Raw genomic sequence first — 19,266 nt, 5'->3', positions numbered from 1 at the left:
AGCCTGGAGGCCAAGCCGAAGACGGCCTTCACTACCTCCAGGGCCACTGGCAGTACCGGGTTCTCCCCTTTTGCCTGCATGGGGTGCCGGCCACCTTTCAGTGTCTGATGGACATCATCCTGAGGCCTCATAGGCACTATGCAGCCGCCTATATCAATGATGTGGTGATCCACTCTACCACCTGGTCTGACCACCTCTACCATCTGCGGGCTGTGTTGGAGGCCCTCTGGAAGCCCGGATTAACCGCCAACCCAAAAAAATGTCATGTGGAGTTACCCGAGACACAGTACCTGGGGTACCGCATCGGTCAGGGACTGCTCATGCCCCAGGAGAAGAAAATCGAGGCGGTATGTGAGTACACAAGACCTACCACCAAGAAACAGGTACAGCCAGACTGGGTGCAGTAGAGTCGGGAGGCTGAGGAAGCATTTCAGAAATTAAAGGAGGCATTGATGAGCTTGCACGTTCTGAGGAACCCCGACTTCAACCTCCCCTTCGTTGTCCACACAGACGCCTCGGAGTCGGGGCTTGGGGCCGTTCTGTCGCAGGTCTTTGATGGGGATGAGCACCCGGTCCTTTTTGCGAGCCAAAAACTGTCCCCCGCAGAGCGAAAGTATGCAGCTGTAGAGAGAGTGGCCTTGGCCATTAAGTGAGCTGTGGAGGAGCTACGGTTCTATCTAGCAGGTTCTATCTAACAGGTACTTTGAAGGCGGGCGGACAGCCGGAGCACATAAAACACACAACTCTCCTCGCACGACTGCCGGCAGGGTGCTGAAAGGACAACGTCACTTCCACACCCCCACTGTTTTGGATAGTCGGAGTGTGTGTGGCTCAGAGGCGGAGCGCTATGATTCTTCACGTCTGGCAGCCAATCTCCATCGCGGTGCGAATCTACCCTTCTGGAGGAGCCGGAAGGATATAAAAGGAGCCTGCAGCGGCGTAGAGGGGGAGATAAGGGACAACGACAACTTTACTAATTCATATTTGTCTCTTCTTTCAGAAGGTGATATCAGCAGGGAAGACAAGCCTTTTCTGCTGCCAGCCACCCCTGTGCCGCTGTAAACGCTGCCGCCTTCAAACCTCTGACTTCTCAGAGCGCTGCTACCCCAAGATTGCAGAGCCAGCCTTCACCGTCACGTCCTTCTCCTGACCCTGCATGCTTAAATTCCCTTCACTTTGCTTCACTTCACTGTAAATAAAAAGCACTTTCCCCTGACTTAAGAACTCTCTGTGCTGTGTCTGTGTTGGTGTCCAGGTCCCGTTCCTCACAATATTTATTTCTGTAAAGCTGCTTTGTGACAATCTCCATTGTTTACACATAATACAATACCATTATGTTCACATTACTTCAGCTATTTATATCAAACTCTGTATTATTTACACTATTGTGACTTGGTCACTTTCAAACAGAACTGCGTACTGGTTGGCGTTGTAGTTATTGTACTGTCTTGTTCTGTCCTGTGCGTCCGCACGTTTGCACTTGTGCACTTTATGTTTAATTTATGTAGTCCCCGTAGTTCTGTGTCTTCTGTGTTTGTCTTATGTAGCACCTTGGTCCTGGAGAAACATTGTTTCGTTTCACTATGTACTTGTATATGGCTGAAATGACAATAAACTCCACTTGACTTGACTTGACTTGTTAAAAGCGCTATACAAATGAAATTGAATTGAATTTGAATCCTATGTTGGCGACTCTGTCCATTGATTTCGTTTTCTCTATTTTTACTTTATATATATTGTGTATTTATGTTTTGTATAATAAACACTTTTATTACTTTATTCCTAAATACTCAGTAGTTCTTCTGGAAGAAAGTATGGGGCATTAAGAGTGCAGATTTGTATGGTTACTAGAAATAGTTTTCTAGCTAAAGTTTTAGTAAGTTAAACACATTTGAAAGCAACCACTGAAAAGCTAATATAAAAGGCTAATACGTGCAAGTTTAAATAAAAACTTCTGACCAGTACAGAAGAAGGCTTAGGCTTATACCTCAACAGAAACCTATAAATAAATAGGTTATATAAAAGCCTTTGATGGAGGATCGTCACTTTATAATGAAGCTTAGTATGAAGCTGTTTTAGATTAAATGTAATTTGAACACTGAGATATTACACTTCTAGCACTACCTAAAAGATTATTCTTTGGAATTTTCAGGAAAGGTAACAGCTTTAATGAAGGTAATGCAGACAAATCCAAAAATCGAAAGGCAAGGTCAATGTCAAAAATCAGGCTTAGGTCAGGCGATCAATAAACAGAGTTAACTAGGCAAAAGCAAAATGTGAGAATCAAGACACAGGCAAAAGACAGAAAACCAGAACATCAAACACAGCAGAATAAGGCTTGGTTCAAGTGTATGGGACAAAACTGAGTGTTTATTTTGCAAACAGGCTTTGAATGAAAGTCTCTTTATAAAGGGTGAGCGTGAGTGTGGGAACAGGTGTATGTGTACTCAGAAGTCCGGTGAATGGGTGCGGGTGAATGGTGTTGTGTTCTGGGGTGTGTAGTCTGGGGCAACCATGTTTGAAGGCTGTGGTGTGTTCTGAGAAATGGAGTTCATGGACCAAGTGGACCTGACAGAGTCCACCACGAAATGGCTCATTCCGGGAGCCCAGTGCTTGTGAGGCCTCCCACTCGGTCGTGGGCCTGGGCGTTCGAGGTGGTTTGCATGGAACTCATGCATGTGTGGGAACTCAACAATGTTCCTCTGGGCTGTACCCCTCCCGCTTGATGAGGTACTCCAGTCGGGTCTTTCTGCATTGGGAGTTGTGAATGGCTTTTACCAGGTAAGCGGGCTGACCTTCTATGTCGAGTGGGTCAGGTGGACTGGCAGGTGAGACATTAGTAAACGGTTGCCCTGGGATGACTGGTTTCAGACGGGAGATGTGGAGGGTGGGTGTTATGCGGGAGTGTCAAAGTAAGGTGTAGCTTGTAGGTGATGGGGTTGATCTGCTTAAGCACCTTATGCAGACCAATATACCTGTGGCTCAATTTCTTGCAGGTTTGGGGTTGCCTGAAATCTTGGGTGGCTAAACAACTCGGTCTCAGCTTCAAAAGAACCCAAAGTATTCAACACTCTAATGCAAAATGAATTGGTGAAAGGGTATTTGATTGGTCCTTTCTGCCATTCCCCATTCCCTATTTTCCGCATTAACCACATATGGGTCGCCACAGGAAAATACTCGGGCAAGAGAAGATTAATCACCGACGTGCCATCCTGGCACCACAGCACAACCCCCAGCATTAACAGCCTTATTCCAAAAGACATATTGTCTCTGTCATACGCCTCCATAGATCACGCCATTCAATTCATAAAAACGGGGGTAAAGGCACCTAGCTAGGCAAAGCCGACATTATAGATGCCTTTAAAACTCTGCAACTCCACCCCTCCCAATGGCACCGTTTCGGTGTCAGATGGAGATCAGAAATGAATTTCACAGTGTGCTTAATGTTCAGCTGCTGTAGCAGTCCTAAGATTTTCGATTGTCTCTCCAAAGCACTGTGCTAAATCCTGCTAAATATGTGCAAACTTCCATTCCTTCTTCATTTACTAGGCGATTTCCTCTTAGTCAGTTTTCCCAACTCCCCTCCTGATCATTGTATATCTAAACTTAAGCAACACTTCTCCAACCTTAACGTCCCTCTGTTAGAAGAGAAAACTATCGGCCCCTCCACCCGTCTTGAATTCTTGGGCATCACACTGGATAGCAAGGCTATGCAAGCCTCTCTTCTAGTCGAGAAGCCCTCCCGAATTTGACTCCGCCAAATCTTCTTCTGACTCTGCTAATTCCATCTCCAAGCACAAACTGCTATCTGTACTAGGGCACCTCAATCATGCGTATCATTCCCCATGGTAGCACATTTATTTTAGACTACTAGATCTGTCTAAATCTGTCCCCAATCTTTACAACATAATTGCTCTAGATCAAAGCCTGTTGAATTTACATTTTTGGATTCGTTTACTGAACGAGTGGAATGGAATTTAATTTTTTTATAATGACACCTTTGAATCCCCCTGCTCTTACCATTTTGTGCGGTAACAAAGCCACAGTTGACATCATTAACAACCAACTAACCATGTGCCTCATCTGGACATGTGTCATAAAAAATTTCATTCTGAAAGCAACTTACCTCTCAGGTCTTAAGAATGATAGAGCCAATGCTCTCTCCCATTTCAAATTTCAGGAATTCCGCACCTTTGCCCCGAAGCCCATCCATCTGGCACGACCTGCCCCCCATTCCCCTAAACAGTACTAGACTAAAATCTCTTCCTTCACATTTGGTAGAGGCACAATATTACATGAGGATGGGGATGGCTAGATCCACCTTAGAAGCCTACAACTCTGCCTGGTCATACTTCTCCTTGCTCTGTGCTGCTTTTGCCTTCCCTATATTCCCAATTAATTGTGAAGTACTGTACACCTTAATAGCCTATTGTTTTATTTCCCACAAAAACCTACAGCCTGCTTCAATTAAAGCAACCTTAGCAACCTTATTCAGTTTCACCTCTGTTGCCAGGATTTAAGTGCATGGAGCAATGGTAGAAGGTGGCCTGGTCTGATGAATCACATTATCTTGCTTCCAGATACCACAGCACACTTTCAGAGGTCTTGTGGAGTCCGTGCCTTGGTCAGAGCTTTTTTGGTGGCGCAGTGGGGACCCACACAATATTAGGCAGGTGGATTTAATGTTATTAGCTGATTGCTAATAGCACTGCATCTACTATGTGAGGATGTAAGTACAACTACATTGATCTGCACTCAACTGCAAATAATCCAAAACACAGACCACAGAGAGATGTTCATTTGTATGAGGAACATTATTCAACCACAACTTTGAAACTATGTTTCAAGGTTCATTAAAAGGTAACATTTTGTGCTCCTTATGCATCAACAACCTAAAACAAACTAAAATGTTATGAAGAAAATCACAAACATATTACCATCTTGTTCATGAAATTCACAGAAGTCTTTGCATCAGTGACTCAAAGCTCACAGAACCTTAGCTTCTTTGGTGGACAGTGGTTTCTCCTGGGCATTTCCTTTACTTTTATTTTCCTTTACTAATATTTTTTCCTTTACTTATATTTTCCTAAGAAAATATTATCTGACAACATGCTTGTATTATTTGGTACAATCTGAGGTTACTAGAGAGGATTATTTTTAAACATGTTTAGAACATGTTAACACACTCATGAGGAGGTAAATCAATTCACATATTATAGAGGGCAACAACACTACTTACATATCTGAGTGAACTGAAATCCCAGTTGGTGATTTGTTTGAATTTGGGACATTTCCCATGTGTTCCTTGCCCTTCATGTGATCTTACCATGTGCTACCCTTGTTTGTGTGTCATGTTCTCATTGGTGGGTTTTGTCATGTGTTCTCCTTGTCCTGTATAAGAGTTGCTCACCCACGCTCCTAGTTTGCTGATTATTGTGTAGCTATCCCTTGTTCCCAGTTTCTGTGTTTCTGTGTCTCCTAGTTTACCCATGTTTTGACCCTTGGACTGTTTTCCTTGTTTTTGATTGTTTGCTGCCTGCCCTGACCATTGCCTGTGTTTTGGATTACTCTTTTGTCTCTGCCTTGGTTTATACTGCTCGACCCTGCCTGTTTTGACCATGCTTGTAAATAAAGCCTGCATTTGCATAAAGCTTGCATTTGGATCCCCAACTCCGTTGTTGACCCCTACGTTACAGAATAATCAGCCAATCCGGGTCCAGTGGTTTTTTTGAGCATTCCAGGCCAATCATGGACCCAGTCGATCAACTACTGCACCTTCGGCAAAAGAACCTATCCATTGAGGAATATGTTCATCTATTCTGTGAGTTGTCACATCAAGTACCGATATATGATGAGATTTTGTTTAAGGACTTGTTCGGTTTTGGACTCAATAAGCCAACAAAATCATTATTACCTGGAAGGGAGTTTAATTGTAGTTTAAGAGACTTTATGGACTATGCACTGTTGTCATGTGGCTCTCCTTTTACTGTGGGAGAGGCAGAAGACTTTGAAACCCCAAAGAATTTTTTGGGGGGGGGCCAACAGCGGCAAGCTTCGGCAGCAGCGGAGCTTGACCCATCATGGCCACCAGCAGGTCCTGTGATTATGGTCGCCACTCCTGTGTTTTCTGCACCTTCTTGTTCTGTGATCCCCAGCCCAGCGCCTCTTCCCAAGATGGCCACCAGCCCAGTGCCTCTTCCCAAGATGGCTGTCACAAGAGCCTCCAGCCATTATGGATGTCAAGCCTCAGTCTCCAGCCATCACGGATGCTACTCCAGTATTCCCGAGCATCGTGGATGTTGCGTTTGAAGACACCAAGGTGTTCCAAGGGTGTTTGAGGCTGGTGTCCAGTCTGGCGGACCCACCGTTGATGTCGGTGCGTGCAGCAGGCATTCCAAGAGCTTCAGCACTGGTCGTCACAGAGACATTTCCCCTATCCTCAGTGCTTCCTGTAATGGCGGTTGCTATCCTGTGTGTTTGGGCTACACACTGCTCTGTTCTTGCTCCAGTCCGTGAATCTGTTCCAGAGCCCGCTCCAGTCCTCGAATCTGCTCCAGAGCCCGCTCCTTCCGAGGTGGCGACTCCCACTGCAGAACCTTCCAAGTTGTCAGTGTCTGCTCCAGCTCCTCCTGAGGTGGCAGCTCCCACTGCAGAACCTCTCAAATCAGCGGCGTCCACTCCAGCTCCTCCTGAGGTGGCAGTTTCCACTGCAGAACCTCCTGAGTCGGCAGCATCTGCTTCTGACCTCTCTGACTGTCCTGTCACGGCCATGGAGGCCATCTATGAACTCCCGGCCTGTTCTGTCTTGGCTGCAGAGGCTGTTATTAACCTCTCTGTGCTCTCTGTTCCAGTCCCGCCTGATCCGCCTTGGTGGGCACCTCCCACGTTAGCTCTACATTGGTGGACATCTGCTCTGCTGTGGGGATCTTTGCTCTCTTCTGCTCTGCTGTGGTGGTCATCTGCTCCACTGTGGGGATCTTTGCTCTCCTCTGCTCTGCTGTCCTGGTGCCCTTCGGCTCCATCTGCTCCGCCCTGGTGCCCTTCGGCTCCGCCTGCTCTGACCTGGTGCTATTCTGTTCCGCCTGCCCCGCCTTGGTACCCTGCTCAGCCCACTCTGCCTCAGTCCCCTGTTCCTCCACTTCCACATGGACCTGGCCCTCCATCCCTCCCCCTGTTCCACCTCCGCTCCACCCCCCTCCTGGATTCATGTCTATTCCTGTTGAGGAGTGTCTGAAAGCCGCTCCTTAGGGGGGGGGGCTATGTTACGATCACCAGCTGGAGTGCCCACGAACTCCACAAGAGGGCACTCCACCCCAGACTCTTGCCCTTGTCTTCTGGACTCCATTTCCCATGTGTTCCTTGCCCCTCATGTGATCTTACCATGTGCTACCCTTGTTTGTGTATCATGTTCTGATTGGTTCCTTGGTTTCATGTGTCATGTTCTCATTTGTTCGGTTTTGTCATGTGTTCTCCTTGTCCTGTATAACAGTTGCTCACCCATGCTCCTAATTAGCTGTTTATTGTGTATAGCTATCCCTCGTTCCCAGTTTCCGTGTTTCTGTGTCTCCTAGTTTACCCATGTTTTGACCCTTGGACTGTTTTCCTTGTTTTTGATTGTTTGCTGCCTGCCCTGACCATTGCCTGTGTTTTGGATTACTCTTTTGTCTCTGCCTTGGTTTATACTGTTTGCTGGTGCTCGACCCTGCCTGTTTTGACCACGTTTAAAGCCTTCCATTTGGATCCCCAACTCCGTTGTCGACCCCTACGTTACAACTCCAGACTATCTTTTTTCAGGACTGTCCCAAAACATCCAAGTGACCATCCAAAAATATTAAACTGCTTTGTTTACATTATGGTTAAATTTATTTATCTCTTGATTTTTCTATACTACTGTACTACAAATTTTTATTTAAAAAAATTCAAATGTCAGACAGCAATACATAGAATATATGCAACATACAATATGTATCACATACGCATATGCAGTACCACAAACAATGCATACAAAAACATTGTTTGGTCCATAAATTATGACTATCAAAGATCCTTAACTAACTATGTAATGTGTTAAAGCATCATTATATCTTTGTAATGAACTGCATTCCTGAAATGCAAAACTAATCATTGTAAATTTAAACTGCTTTCAGGTTTTCTTGACACAAATTATTATATAATTAATATTAGAATGTTGCTGCTCGTCAGAGCCAACGTGTAGTGCAATGGACACCAGAAACAGCTAGTAAATTATAATTAAAACAATTATTAACATTTGATTTTTTATTTTTTATAGTTGCATTTAAAGTAAGAACAGAGCATGGACATATTTCATGTTGTATTCTGGAATATCAAATCCATGCCAAGTGGAATTCTAACACTCATGCTCCCTTGCTAATAAGTAATCATGAGCCTACTCTATCATAAAGTGCATGCCAACAGCTATAATGACCAATACCTAACAAATATGACAGAAACTGTGTTTTCTTAAAGTGACAGGCTCTTAATTTCATTATGCTGGTTCTCCATTCTAGTTCACAGCGCCCTGGCTCCCAGTATACACCTAACTAGTGCTGCTGGTGCCACTAAAGGCCTGGCTAATTTCACGTGCCCTAAGATAGTCTCTCCTATAACTAGAGCTCTTTCAAGTTTCTCAGTGGGTGCTTCACTGAGCGGGGGCGGACTTAGCACTAAGGAAAGACAGGCATCCGCCTTGGGCCCCCAGAAGCCAAGGGCCCCCTAAAAATGCAAATTGTATATATATTTGTAACTATTACTGCTAAATAACATGCTGGAATTTAAAATATTGATGTTAAAACACTGAAATGAGGGCCCCATTCCTATATTTTGCCTAGGGCCCCCGAATCACTAAATTCGTCCCTGTCACTAAGGAGAGCAAACCTGTTAGACAGATTTAACGGAGAGGAGTGGTGCTCCTGTGGGTGAGTATTAGTGTTAGCTTTGGCTTTGTGATTATGCCGTCGAGTTGTCACCCATTCACCCCGCTGTGAAGAGGCCATTAGTTGTTTCACGGTCGCACCGTGCGCAAGCTACGCAACAGGCCTTCAACAGGTTGGGGGTGTGTGTTTGTGTGTTGGAGTGTGGGCCCACATGAGATAACTAACCTCAAATTTTGGTTTAAAGTTTATTGTTTTTCAAAGTATTCAAGCTCAAGGAGTATTAAATAATAAGGTATATAAACGGTGACTTTTAGTTTTAAAAGCTGTGTTCGATTGGTATATTTCACTCGTTGTGAGTGTATAATGTAAAGAAGCCGTTAAGTACAGAGGCATCAGAGAGAATCTGAGGTTGAAACCCTTTACTGATATTTTGTTCATTAACATACATTGAAGTCGATTCATTTTTTCATTTGTTTACTTTTTCGTTCTTACTACATTCACTTTAATTTCAAAATTCATCTTTATAATATCTTCAATATTTACCTATTGTGTGTATGCATATCACTTTCATTGTTTATGCGAGATATTTCAAACAATGTTATACCTTGATGAACCTAGAAAAAAGGGTATTAGAATAAGAAACAGCTTTGTAGTTGAGAGACACACAGTTTGAACCCGGTGCCCCGCCCATTCAAAGGTCATAGGGTAGGGGGTGCTACAAGTGCATTTCTTAACCTGAGATCAGGCAGAGGGTGAAGATGAGGAGGATCTTAATTCTAAGTTCACACTCACAGATCTCCACACCAACTCCACTTCAGAAAGATATTAAAGCTCCTGTTCTTTTACACACGGTTACTGTCTCTGTCATGCTCTGTGAATGTGCTGCGTCTTCGTCTGTCTTAACCAGAAAGTGATGCTGCACCCACTTCCGCACCCACTTCCCCTTCTAGCTGTGAGAAATGTGAGAAATGACTGCACAGTAAGTGCATGTGTGAAATATGTGTGAACTACATAAGTGCAAATGACTAAGCATATACTAAGCAAATACAAATGCTTTCAAATTTCTGACACAAAAATGATTCTGGCTTCTGGCCAATTACAGTGTGTAAACAATCATATAAAGTTGTATGAGTGTTTAATATTAGCATTCTGCATGTGAGAATATTTCTCCATTGAGTTATTTTTCCTCTCAGAGCTCCAGTATTAACTTTACTGAGGATATTTATTACTCCATGTCAGTGTGTACTGCTCTACTGCCAGGAGTCCTCTAATGCCCTCTAGAGGACAAGGTGTGTAATAGAGGAAGAAAGATAGAGTTTAAACTGAACAATACAGTATTTTCGTGGGAAAAAAAATATATCATCCAAATGTGATTTTTAAACAGACAGTGAGAAGAACAGTTTGTCACTGCAGTAAAGTCACCACTCAGCATTTCATATTTGCCTGATATTCAGTAACAAGGTTCATCTGGTTGTGGAAAATGTCTTTTCTTTAAAGTCATTACATCTTTTTTTTTTACTGTGCTCAAGTTCTGAATCCTCTCTGAGTTTCTGGTCAGTATTAACCACTGAAATTTACTGAGGTCATCTCACACACCGTAAGGCACATACAGGATGTGAGGTCAACTCACACCCTGTATGTGCCTTACTCAGTTAGTTTGATGCCAATCCAACCTTAGAGTTATTTAAAAAAAAATAAAAAATCAAATGTGTAACATGAGCTGTGTTACTAGACTGCATGTACACATAGCCAGTGTGATGGTTTAAATTTTTAATATCCACCTATGATCCACTATTAAAATATCAAATAAAGGATTTGTTGTCTGGTCCAGACTTACAGTCCTCACTCTTGTAACTTCATACTTTTGCTATAAAAATAATTCATAGTAGCAGCTGAATAATACAGGCTACTGCAAAATGTAACGATTTAAATAAACACCTCAGATGATAACTTACTACTTTCTTGGCTACTTAGAAACACTATGTGCACTTTATTAAGTTTTTTATTATTTAATGTCCTGGCGATGAGATCAACATTGAACAGTGCATAATTAATTCAACATCAATACATCAATAATATTACATCAGTTATCAAATAAAAAAGCAATAATACACATTAATATGTTTCTGACTAAGCACACTTGGCAGAAGCAGTATCTCTACTATGAAATGGAGAGCTGGAGAACAGCAGATATGAGGGCACAGAACAGTATCAGTGAGCGTGATCATTAAAAAAGAGTAAGAGTGTAGAGAAACTTCCACACGAGTGCACTTCAGTTTGCCGAGCACTGAGCACTGAGACACACTTCATTTCCCTCTAACGTCAGGGTCTACATTTTGCCCGAGAGAAGTTTTGCCACACCTTTGCAGGGGAAAGTAGCTAATGCATGCTCAAAAAGCCACTAGAAGTCACCAGTTGATGTCATAGACTAATTTGCAGATTCATTGATTTGTCAGAATCATGTGCATATCAAAACATGTTACATGAAGAAGGAAGATTTTCTGAAGAGGGATAGAATATAATTTCATCAGAATAAAAATTAAAAGATCTGCGTCTGAGACTCACTAGCTCACGTATTAGCACTGCCCTCCTCAGTCTGGCCCACATGAATTCAGGAACACATACAGGTGAAGGCCCCATTGTGCAGAAACATCTTCAGGAAGCATAAAACCACCAGGATCAGTCATTCAACCAGTGACTGTGACTGGTCTTTAACACTGCCTGCAGGATTCTGGCTACCTGACAGAGCTCCATCACATACCTCCTGATACATTTGGGCTGTTGGCATGTGAACAGAAATGAACTGCTCTTATCACTCTTACAGAAGGAAATAACAGCCTCCAGCATAAAACAAGGTGTGAGGATAATGGCCAGCAGTTATCAGGTAATTCAGATTAAAACCCATAGGTTACTTATATCATGTAGATTAGCTCAGGGTGCAAACTATGGGAATGGATCATTTTAAAGAATAAGCAGAATAAGAACAAGGTGTCTTCATTGTATAAAGTGAAAGGCTATCTGAACAAAACAGTAGAGTTCCAATGACACATGAAATGACACATGATTGGAGCCCTAATGATGCTAAACTAAACAGATGAAGTAACGTGACTGACTGAAGCATAGTAAGAAGAGACGTCTTCCTTCATCTGTGGAACTGCATTATTAGAGCTAGTGGCATTGGAGTAAAAACTCACTGTTGCATAAGTCAGACCTTCAGCAAGTCAAATTTCTCAGCTGAGAGACATGTGAGTAACTGAGCTGTGGAGTAGATGTCCTGATCAGGAGGGGGGTAGTTGAGCAGTAGAATAAACAGCAGAATCACAGGGACTTGTGGGTAACTCTGTGTTTGCATAAATAGTTTGAGGATCAGAAGGGATTGTGGGTAGTTGAACAGTAGAGAACTCTGTGGACGTTCCAGCAACTGAGATAGAAAGGCGTCTGGTGTCGTTAATCTCCTCATACTCATAGACAGCAAGTGGAACCTGAGAGATAAACAGAAACAAAATTTTTTTTCAAAAGACAACAAGTTTTGGTACTGAACACACACACAAATTGATGAAGAATATTACCCCTTGGTCATTTTCTGAATTTTGGACAGAACACTGGTCAAGAGAAGCTGTACCTGCTGTGGAAAAATATTCAAATAGCAAGTGCTGCAATAAATATTTCTTTAGAGAAAAAAACAGCTAAACAGATTATTGGAGAATCGGTCATGAATCATTTGTTTATTCAGTCAGGCATTCATCTTCATTTACTTCTTCAGATTGCAGTGCATCAAGCATATCCTCCCACCAGCATGTTCACGCTAAACATTTTATCATGTGTTTTGGGTGTGGGTGTGGGTGTGTGTGTGCGTGTGTGTGAGTGGGTACCTTGCATCTTGCGTCTCTTTTGTAGAGTCAAAGTGAGGAATATGAGTCCTATCAGAAGCAGCAGCAGAATTAGAGACACAGTGATCACAGTGAAAACTGGAAATCCTGGAAGAGAAACAAACAGTCACTTTAACCTACAAGCTGATCATTCATAAGGGATCAGATTCATCAAAGTCATGTAGTTAGACTATGGGCGTGATGTGTATCTGAGCAGAATCACCTGCTGGAGGAGAAGCTTGTATAAGGTCAGATGATGAAGATAACGATGATGATGATGATGGTGGTAATGAAGTTTGTGTTGGTGTCGAGGTTGAATGTGAAACACGTTGATCTAAAGCAGTGAAAAGTTTAGTTAGATAATTAACAGTGAAAGTGATTAAAGTGAGGAAATCTGGTATATGACTGATAGCAGTCCAGATACAATTCATTACAGGATACATTTTGTATGTGTGGAACTTCAGAAATACTGACTGCTGTTTATACATCTGATAAATCACAGGAAGAGTACTGAAACAAAAATACACATATGCACATGAAAAACAGAGAATAGACTTTGAGCCTAATAAAAATCTGCTCATCACATCATTTATTCTGAAAGGATAGAAGTCGGAAGTTTAACAGATAATATCAGCTAGATCACTTCAATTCCATGTGATAACAAGCTTCTTTCTAAAAATAACTGCTCTATTTGTACTGCCATTATTGTTATATTCAATAACTGTCAATAATATCGCAGAATAGTCTTGGATGTGCACTGACTCTATGCTTCACACAAAGTCTCTGTAATGTCAAAATAGTTAATCAGTGTGTCCATGTCTCTACTAACTCACCAGTAACTGTCAGGTTAATCTGTGTGAAATAAACCTTGTATCCATGATCAGATTTCCAGGCTGCTTCAGCTCCACACCAGTATTCACCAGAGTCCTGCTTAGTTATATTTCTAATACTCACATTGAAGATTTGTTTTGCACTGTCAGCATACAGGGAGAACTTCCCCATATTTACATCTTTCCCGCTTTCTTTAACAGATGCTTTATGAGAACAATCAGCAGGTTGCAGCCTCTTGCAGAGAAACTTGTTGCCACTGAGGGATACTGGGTATTTACAGCTGAAGTTCAAATCTCCTCCTACATGGACAGTCTCACTGATGGACTTCTCATAGGACAGATCTGCAAATTACATCCAAGGAGATCAGTTTATATGTATAGTGGCCTGGGAAAACCCTTCAGTGATGAATATTTATATTTTCTACTATATAGTTTTAACACTAAAAGTTTTCCTGAATTTCTATGCAATGCCACATGATGGCTTCTCATCACACCGTCACTGCCTTTGTACACACTGTGAACTTTTGCTATTTTTGTATGCTGCACATGATACAAAAATAAACATGTAATAAAAATCATTCTCTTCATGTGTGAGAAGATTTACATGGTATCTTTCTGACTTCAGGCGAAGTAGTAAAAGTCCTGTCCCATTTCTTACAATCCAGTTTTGTGGAGGTACACTAATTATGTCAGCATTCGAGTGGTCTGGTGACACAGTAGATAACATTCACAGCTCCAGGATCATCGGTTCGGGTTACTGTCTGTGTGGAGTTTTACATGTTCTCCCTGTGTGCAAATGGGTTTCCTCTGGGTTCTCCGGTTTCCCTCCCACTTCCCAAAAATGCTGGTAGGTGGATTGGCTAAATTGACTCTAGACGTGAATTCCCCTGCATTGAGCACAGTGTTCCCAGGACAAGCTCAGGATCTATGTGACCCTTACCAGGATAACATGCTTACTGAAGATGGATTGATGGATGGATGATTGATTATCAGACAAGTAAAGTTATATCATTTTAACGTCTGGTTCCCCCAACAATGAAAACAAAAATACATACAAAATGATTAGGCTTATTTCCATTCCGTTACAGCAAAAACTTTTCTTCTTTAATCTTGTTTTTTTTTTTTTTTTTTTTTTAAGAATTCAGCCACAGCGAAATCTGACCAGGTTTCCCACACCTCCACACATATATGGTAACATAATCCTGTCATCTTATGTCAATATGGTAACAAGGAACTATGATTAATTCTGTTCTAGGAGAACTGTAATATTTTATATCACCACAGCAATATAAACACCTTAGCAAAAAAAAAAAAAAAAAACAATTCAGAAATCACAGCCGAGTTCTAACGTAACAGCTGGCAATTTAGCTTTACCCTTAGCTCTAATGAACAACATTTAATGAGTTAGATTTAATGTAATATGGCATGTATGTATATGTATATGTATATGAAAACTCAGTCTCTGTATTTTGCAGGTATCTTCTCTGGTCTTCCAGATCTGGTATGATATGATTGTTCATTGTCAGTATGTGTATTATCAGTGATACAAGACTTAGGTGTGTCAGTGTAGTGAGTGTCAGATGCATTGTGTTGTAACTATTCAACCTCCTCCTGACCATCTGTTTCCATGACGATGCTCTTGTCAAATGTTGAACTGTCTCATTTGTGTTTCTCAGATGTTTTTGCGGTTTCTTCTGAACAGTCTGCCATCCGGTGTGTGCACCACAAACGATCATGGATGCTCATGTTTTTTTCTGGACAACAGCTGGTTACCAAGATTCTCCTTTTGGCATTCTGATTCTGAAGAGTTTTGTCTGTCTGTCATAATAGACTTTTTGCTTTCCTTGTCTTTCTTTCAGCTTTTCTTGCACACTTGAGCTATGGCTTCAGAGGTAAATAGCGCAGATGATGTTGGCAGCTTTGTCCTGAGATGTCTGAGCAGCTGTGCAGGAGACAAGCCTGTTCCTTCAGTTGGCGCGTTGTGGTTCTCAGGGAGTGTGATCACACAGATATACGAAGTATACAGATCACTGTTGTTACTTGTGATTTCTTTAGCAGATTCGTTTACAGTTTGCACACCTCTTTCTGCTTGACCATTGGATTGTGTGTGACCTGGACTGGAGGTCACATGTTTGAAGTCTCAGTCCTCTGCAAAAGTAGAGAACTCAGCACTGGCATATTGAGGTCCATTGTTAGATACTACTATATCTGCAGTTCCATGCCTTGAAAAAACAGACTTCATCTCTTTGATCACTCGTCAGCTTGTCAGTGAGCTTTCTAATTTCTGGATACTTTGAAAAGTAATCTACACACAATAGAAACACTGACCCATTATGGTAAACAATGTCTGTGCCAATGTTCTCCCATGGCCATTCTGGTAATGTGTGTGGCATTAGTGGCTCTCTCGGGTTGCGGTTCTTGTTTTCATTGCAGGCAGCACATTTGGATACAGTCTTTTCAATTTGTGCAGACATACTTGGCCAGTACAGAATGGCTCTGCCTCTTGCGTTACACTTTTCCCCATTCCCAGGTGTGACTCATACATTTTGCTGAGCAATTCTTTTCTGAGCTGTTGTGGCACAACAGACCATCAACATAGCTGATTTCTTCTCTAAACATCCAGTAGGGTTGTATTGATCTCGGTAGTGTGGATCTCTTTCTTGGTCACACATTTATCACTGAGATCTTTAATGCTTGCATTTCTGTGTCATCTGCTGTGGATCATTTTAAAGCTTCCAGTTTCCTCTCAGAAATGGGAAGTTGTAATGTAACCCAATTTACTTCTAGGTCTTCTCCCAACAGATCATCTTCCTGTTCTCTGAGGTAAGCATGGCTCAGTGAATCAGCAATCTATAGTTCTTTCCCAGGTGTGTATGTGACCTTGAGATTGTATCTCTGTAGATGTATCCTCTGGGGCCTGATTGGTGCTTGATGTAGCGGCTTTCTGAAAATGCTCTCTAACAGTTTGTGTTCATTTTCAATTGTGATTTACTTTCCGTACACATACTAGTGAAGTTTCTCCATATACTCTGAGAATATCTGCGCTGACAGTCATTCAGGGCTCTTGAGCCATATTCCACTGGCCTTCTGTCTTGTAAGATTACTGCACCAATACCTTCTGAGCTTGCGTCCACAGACAGTGTCACCGGCTTGATAACATTGTAGGATCTCAGTGTGGGACTGTGAGTGATGAGCTCTTTCAGTTTCTCAAAACTTCTCTTCTGAGCATCTTCCCAGTTCCATGCTGTCTTTTTCAAGTAGTTATGTCAGTGGTGCACTGATGTCAGATAGGTTGGGAATAAATTTTGCCAGATATTATATTATCCCAAGAAATCTCTGCAGCCCCTGTTTGCCCTCTGGTGGGTATGGCCTATGTATTTGATTTCCTTCATTATGATTTTGCACTTGTTTCTGTTCGATTTCAGATTGTTTTCTCTTGCTCTCTTTTCAACAGCTGTATCAATTTTTGATCATGTTCTTCAAATGAGTCTCCCCACACCAACAGGTCATCACTGATGTTAACAACACCTTCCCGGCTGTCTATCATTTGTGCTATTGACCACTTAAACACCTCTGATGCTGATGAAAACCCAAAGGGCAAGCGAAAAAAGCAATATCGTCCAATCGATCTGTTCATTGTGCATAATCGTGAACTCTCTTGATCCAGCTTGATTTGCCAGAAACCTTGATTGGCATCTAGTACAGAAACGTGCTTTGCGTTTGGCATTCTTGAAACTACCTCTTACTCTGTAAGCATTGGATAGTGCTCCCTTTTTACCGTTTGATTTAGATCTCTGAGGTCCATGCATATATGAATTTTCTTTGGTGTGACTACAGTCACCATGCTGTTGACCCACTCGGTGGGCTCAGTTTGCTTTGCAGTGATGCCCAACTGTTCCATTCTTTGCAGTTTCTTAATGTCTTTGAGAGCTACTGGGATCCTCCTCAGAGCATGCACAACAGGTCTGACTTTGGTGTCAATTTGTATGTGGTGGTCTCCTAATTCAGCAAACAGGTGATCAAAATCTTTGATAATGTCTATATTTTTCTCTAACTGATACAGTCTTTGCAGAAAAGTTCTTTGAAACCAACTTATTTTCCCAGAGATTTCCTTGCAGGTTTATGGGTGGTGGTTGTGTCATCTTATCTATAAATGTTTTGTGCCATTACTTCGGACATCATTTAATATCCTGACATAGACGAGAGGACTCGGAATGCTGCCGGTCAGAAGGGCGTGCTTTATTTTTTTCAACTGAAGTGAACAACTCTCTGCTCACTTGACAACTACAGATGCTGCCACAGTACACAATATATCTATATATACATGACAGTTTGTATTTAATTCAATATTTTAATTATAGTTGGGATTTAAAGTTAAATTGATTGGTTTCACAGCCATGCAAAAGGAAAACACAGAGTAAATCATGATCTCACTATTTGAAAGATCTGAAAGAAAACAAAGAGTAAAAAAAAACCACATAAAATGATACTTAAGTATAGTAATAAAGTATGATTACTTGTTATTTTGTATTTTGTATGTCTGCTAATGGTACAAGAGCTTTGGGAAGATAAACAGAAGACAGGGGTGGGAGACTCACCTTCCTTTACCTTCAGTTCCACCGATGCGTAAACGTCGTTACTCAAACTTATATCAATTCCACACTGGTACGTCCCAGTGTCCTGTACAGTGAGCTCTCTGATCATCACACTGAACACTGCTGATTTGGTGTCATCAAACAATGAGAATTTTCCTGAATTTATCCACTCATTTTTAGCTTCTGTCTTTATTTGGTCAGAACAGCCTGGCCATGAACCCTTACAGAAATATTTTTTATTTTGTGTGTATTTTTTATCATACTTGCACTTGATAAGGACTCCTCCTCCTGAATATCCTGTTACTTCCTTGGAGGCTCCTCCATCTAACAAAACACCAAAAATCCATCTGAGCAAAACCTTCCTTCATGTAACACTGCTGCTGATAGTGAGGATTATTTTGAAGTGCATTTCTTTACCTGAGATCAGACAGAGGGTGAAGATGAAGAGGATCTTCATCCTGAGTTCACACTCACAGATCTCCACACCAACTCCACTTCAAAAAGATAAAAAGATATTAAAGCTCCTGTTCTGTTACACACTGTTACTGTCTCTGTCCCGCTCTGTGAATGTGCTGTGTCTTCATCTGTGTCTTAACCAGAGAGTGATGCTGCACCCACTTCCCCTTCTAGCTGTGTCGGAAAGAGCTATGTGTGAATTATGTGTGAATTACCCAAGTGCAATATGAAAGCTTCAAATTACTGTCACAAAACCAAGCCTCTGGTCAGTTACAACGTGTAAACAATTATATGAATGTGTATGAGTGTTTTATATTAACATTCTGCATCTGAGAATCTTTCTCCATGTGAGTTATTTTGCCTCTCAGTGCTCCAGTATCAACTTTACTGAGGATATTTATTGCTCCATGTCAATGTTTACTGCTACCAGAAGGCCTCTACTGCCCTATAGAGGACAAGGTGTTTAACAGAGGAAGAAATATTCAGTTTAAACTGAACACAACAGTATTCACTATGGAGGATTAAAAATGTTAATAATGAGAGAGCAGCACTTCTGTAAGTCACTGTAGATAAGGGCATCTGCTGTAGATAAGGGCAAATGCTATAAATATATAATACAGAC

The 19,266-nt window shown here is 41.8% G+C and overlaps 2 protein-coding genes across 3 annotated transcripts in view; both read right to left on the bottom strand.

Moving 5' to 3' along the window:
- fam210b (family with sequence similarity 210 member B) overlaps positions 1-5,344 on the bottom strand; it is a 30,138-nt gene extending 24,794 nt beyond the window's left edge. The window contains exon 1 of the mRNA XM_053227781.1: positions 5,240-5,344. Coding sequence (XP_053083756.1) covers positions 5,240-5,329 — 90 coding nt within the window. The 5' untranslated portion in view covers positions 5,330-5,344. The remainder of the gene's footprint in view (positions 1-5,239) is intronic.
- A 5,353-nt stretch (positions 5,345-10,697) lies between these two features.
- On the bottom strand, positions 10,698-18,856 carry LOC113545866 (polymeric immunoglobulin receptor-like). 2 transcript variants are annotated; one of them, XM_053227741.1, is made up of 7 exons: positions 18,606-18,854; positions 18,192-18,512; positions 13,597-13,935; positions 12,987-13,097; positions 12,767-12,871; positions 12,464-12,519; positions 10,698-12,376 (listed from the first exon to the last, which is right to left on the bottom strand). In XM_053227741.1, exons 1-7 carry the CDS (start codon positions 18,643-18,645, stop codon positions 12,173-12,175), a joined length of 1,176 nt encoding a protein of 391 aa, XP_053083716.1. In that variant the 5' UTR covers positions 18,646-18,854; the 3' UTR covers positions 10,698-12,172. The 2 variants fall into 2 exon arrangements, with proteins under 2 accessions (XP_053083716.1, XP_053083718.1); XM_053227743.1 differs by lacking the exon at positions 12,464-12,519 and having other exon boundaries at positions 12,223-12,376; positions 18,606-18,856.
- Between the last annotated feature and the right edge of the window lie 410 nt (positions 18,857-19,266).

The sequence above is a fragment of the Pangasianodon hypophthalmus genome, chromosome 2 (assembly GCF_027358585.1).
Source record: "Pangasianodon hypophthalmus isolate fPanHyp1 chromosome 2, fPanHyp1.pri, whole genome shotgun sequence".
In the NCBI taxonomy this organism is placed as follows: domain Eukaryota; kingdom Metazoa; phylum Chordata; class Actinopteri; order Siluriformes; family Pangasiidae; genus Pangasianodon; species Pangasianodon hypophthalmus.
Note: the sequence above shows the minus strand (reverse complement) of the source record. Positions and strands in the feature narration are given on the sequence as shown.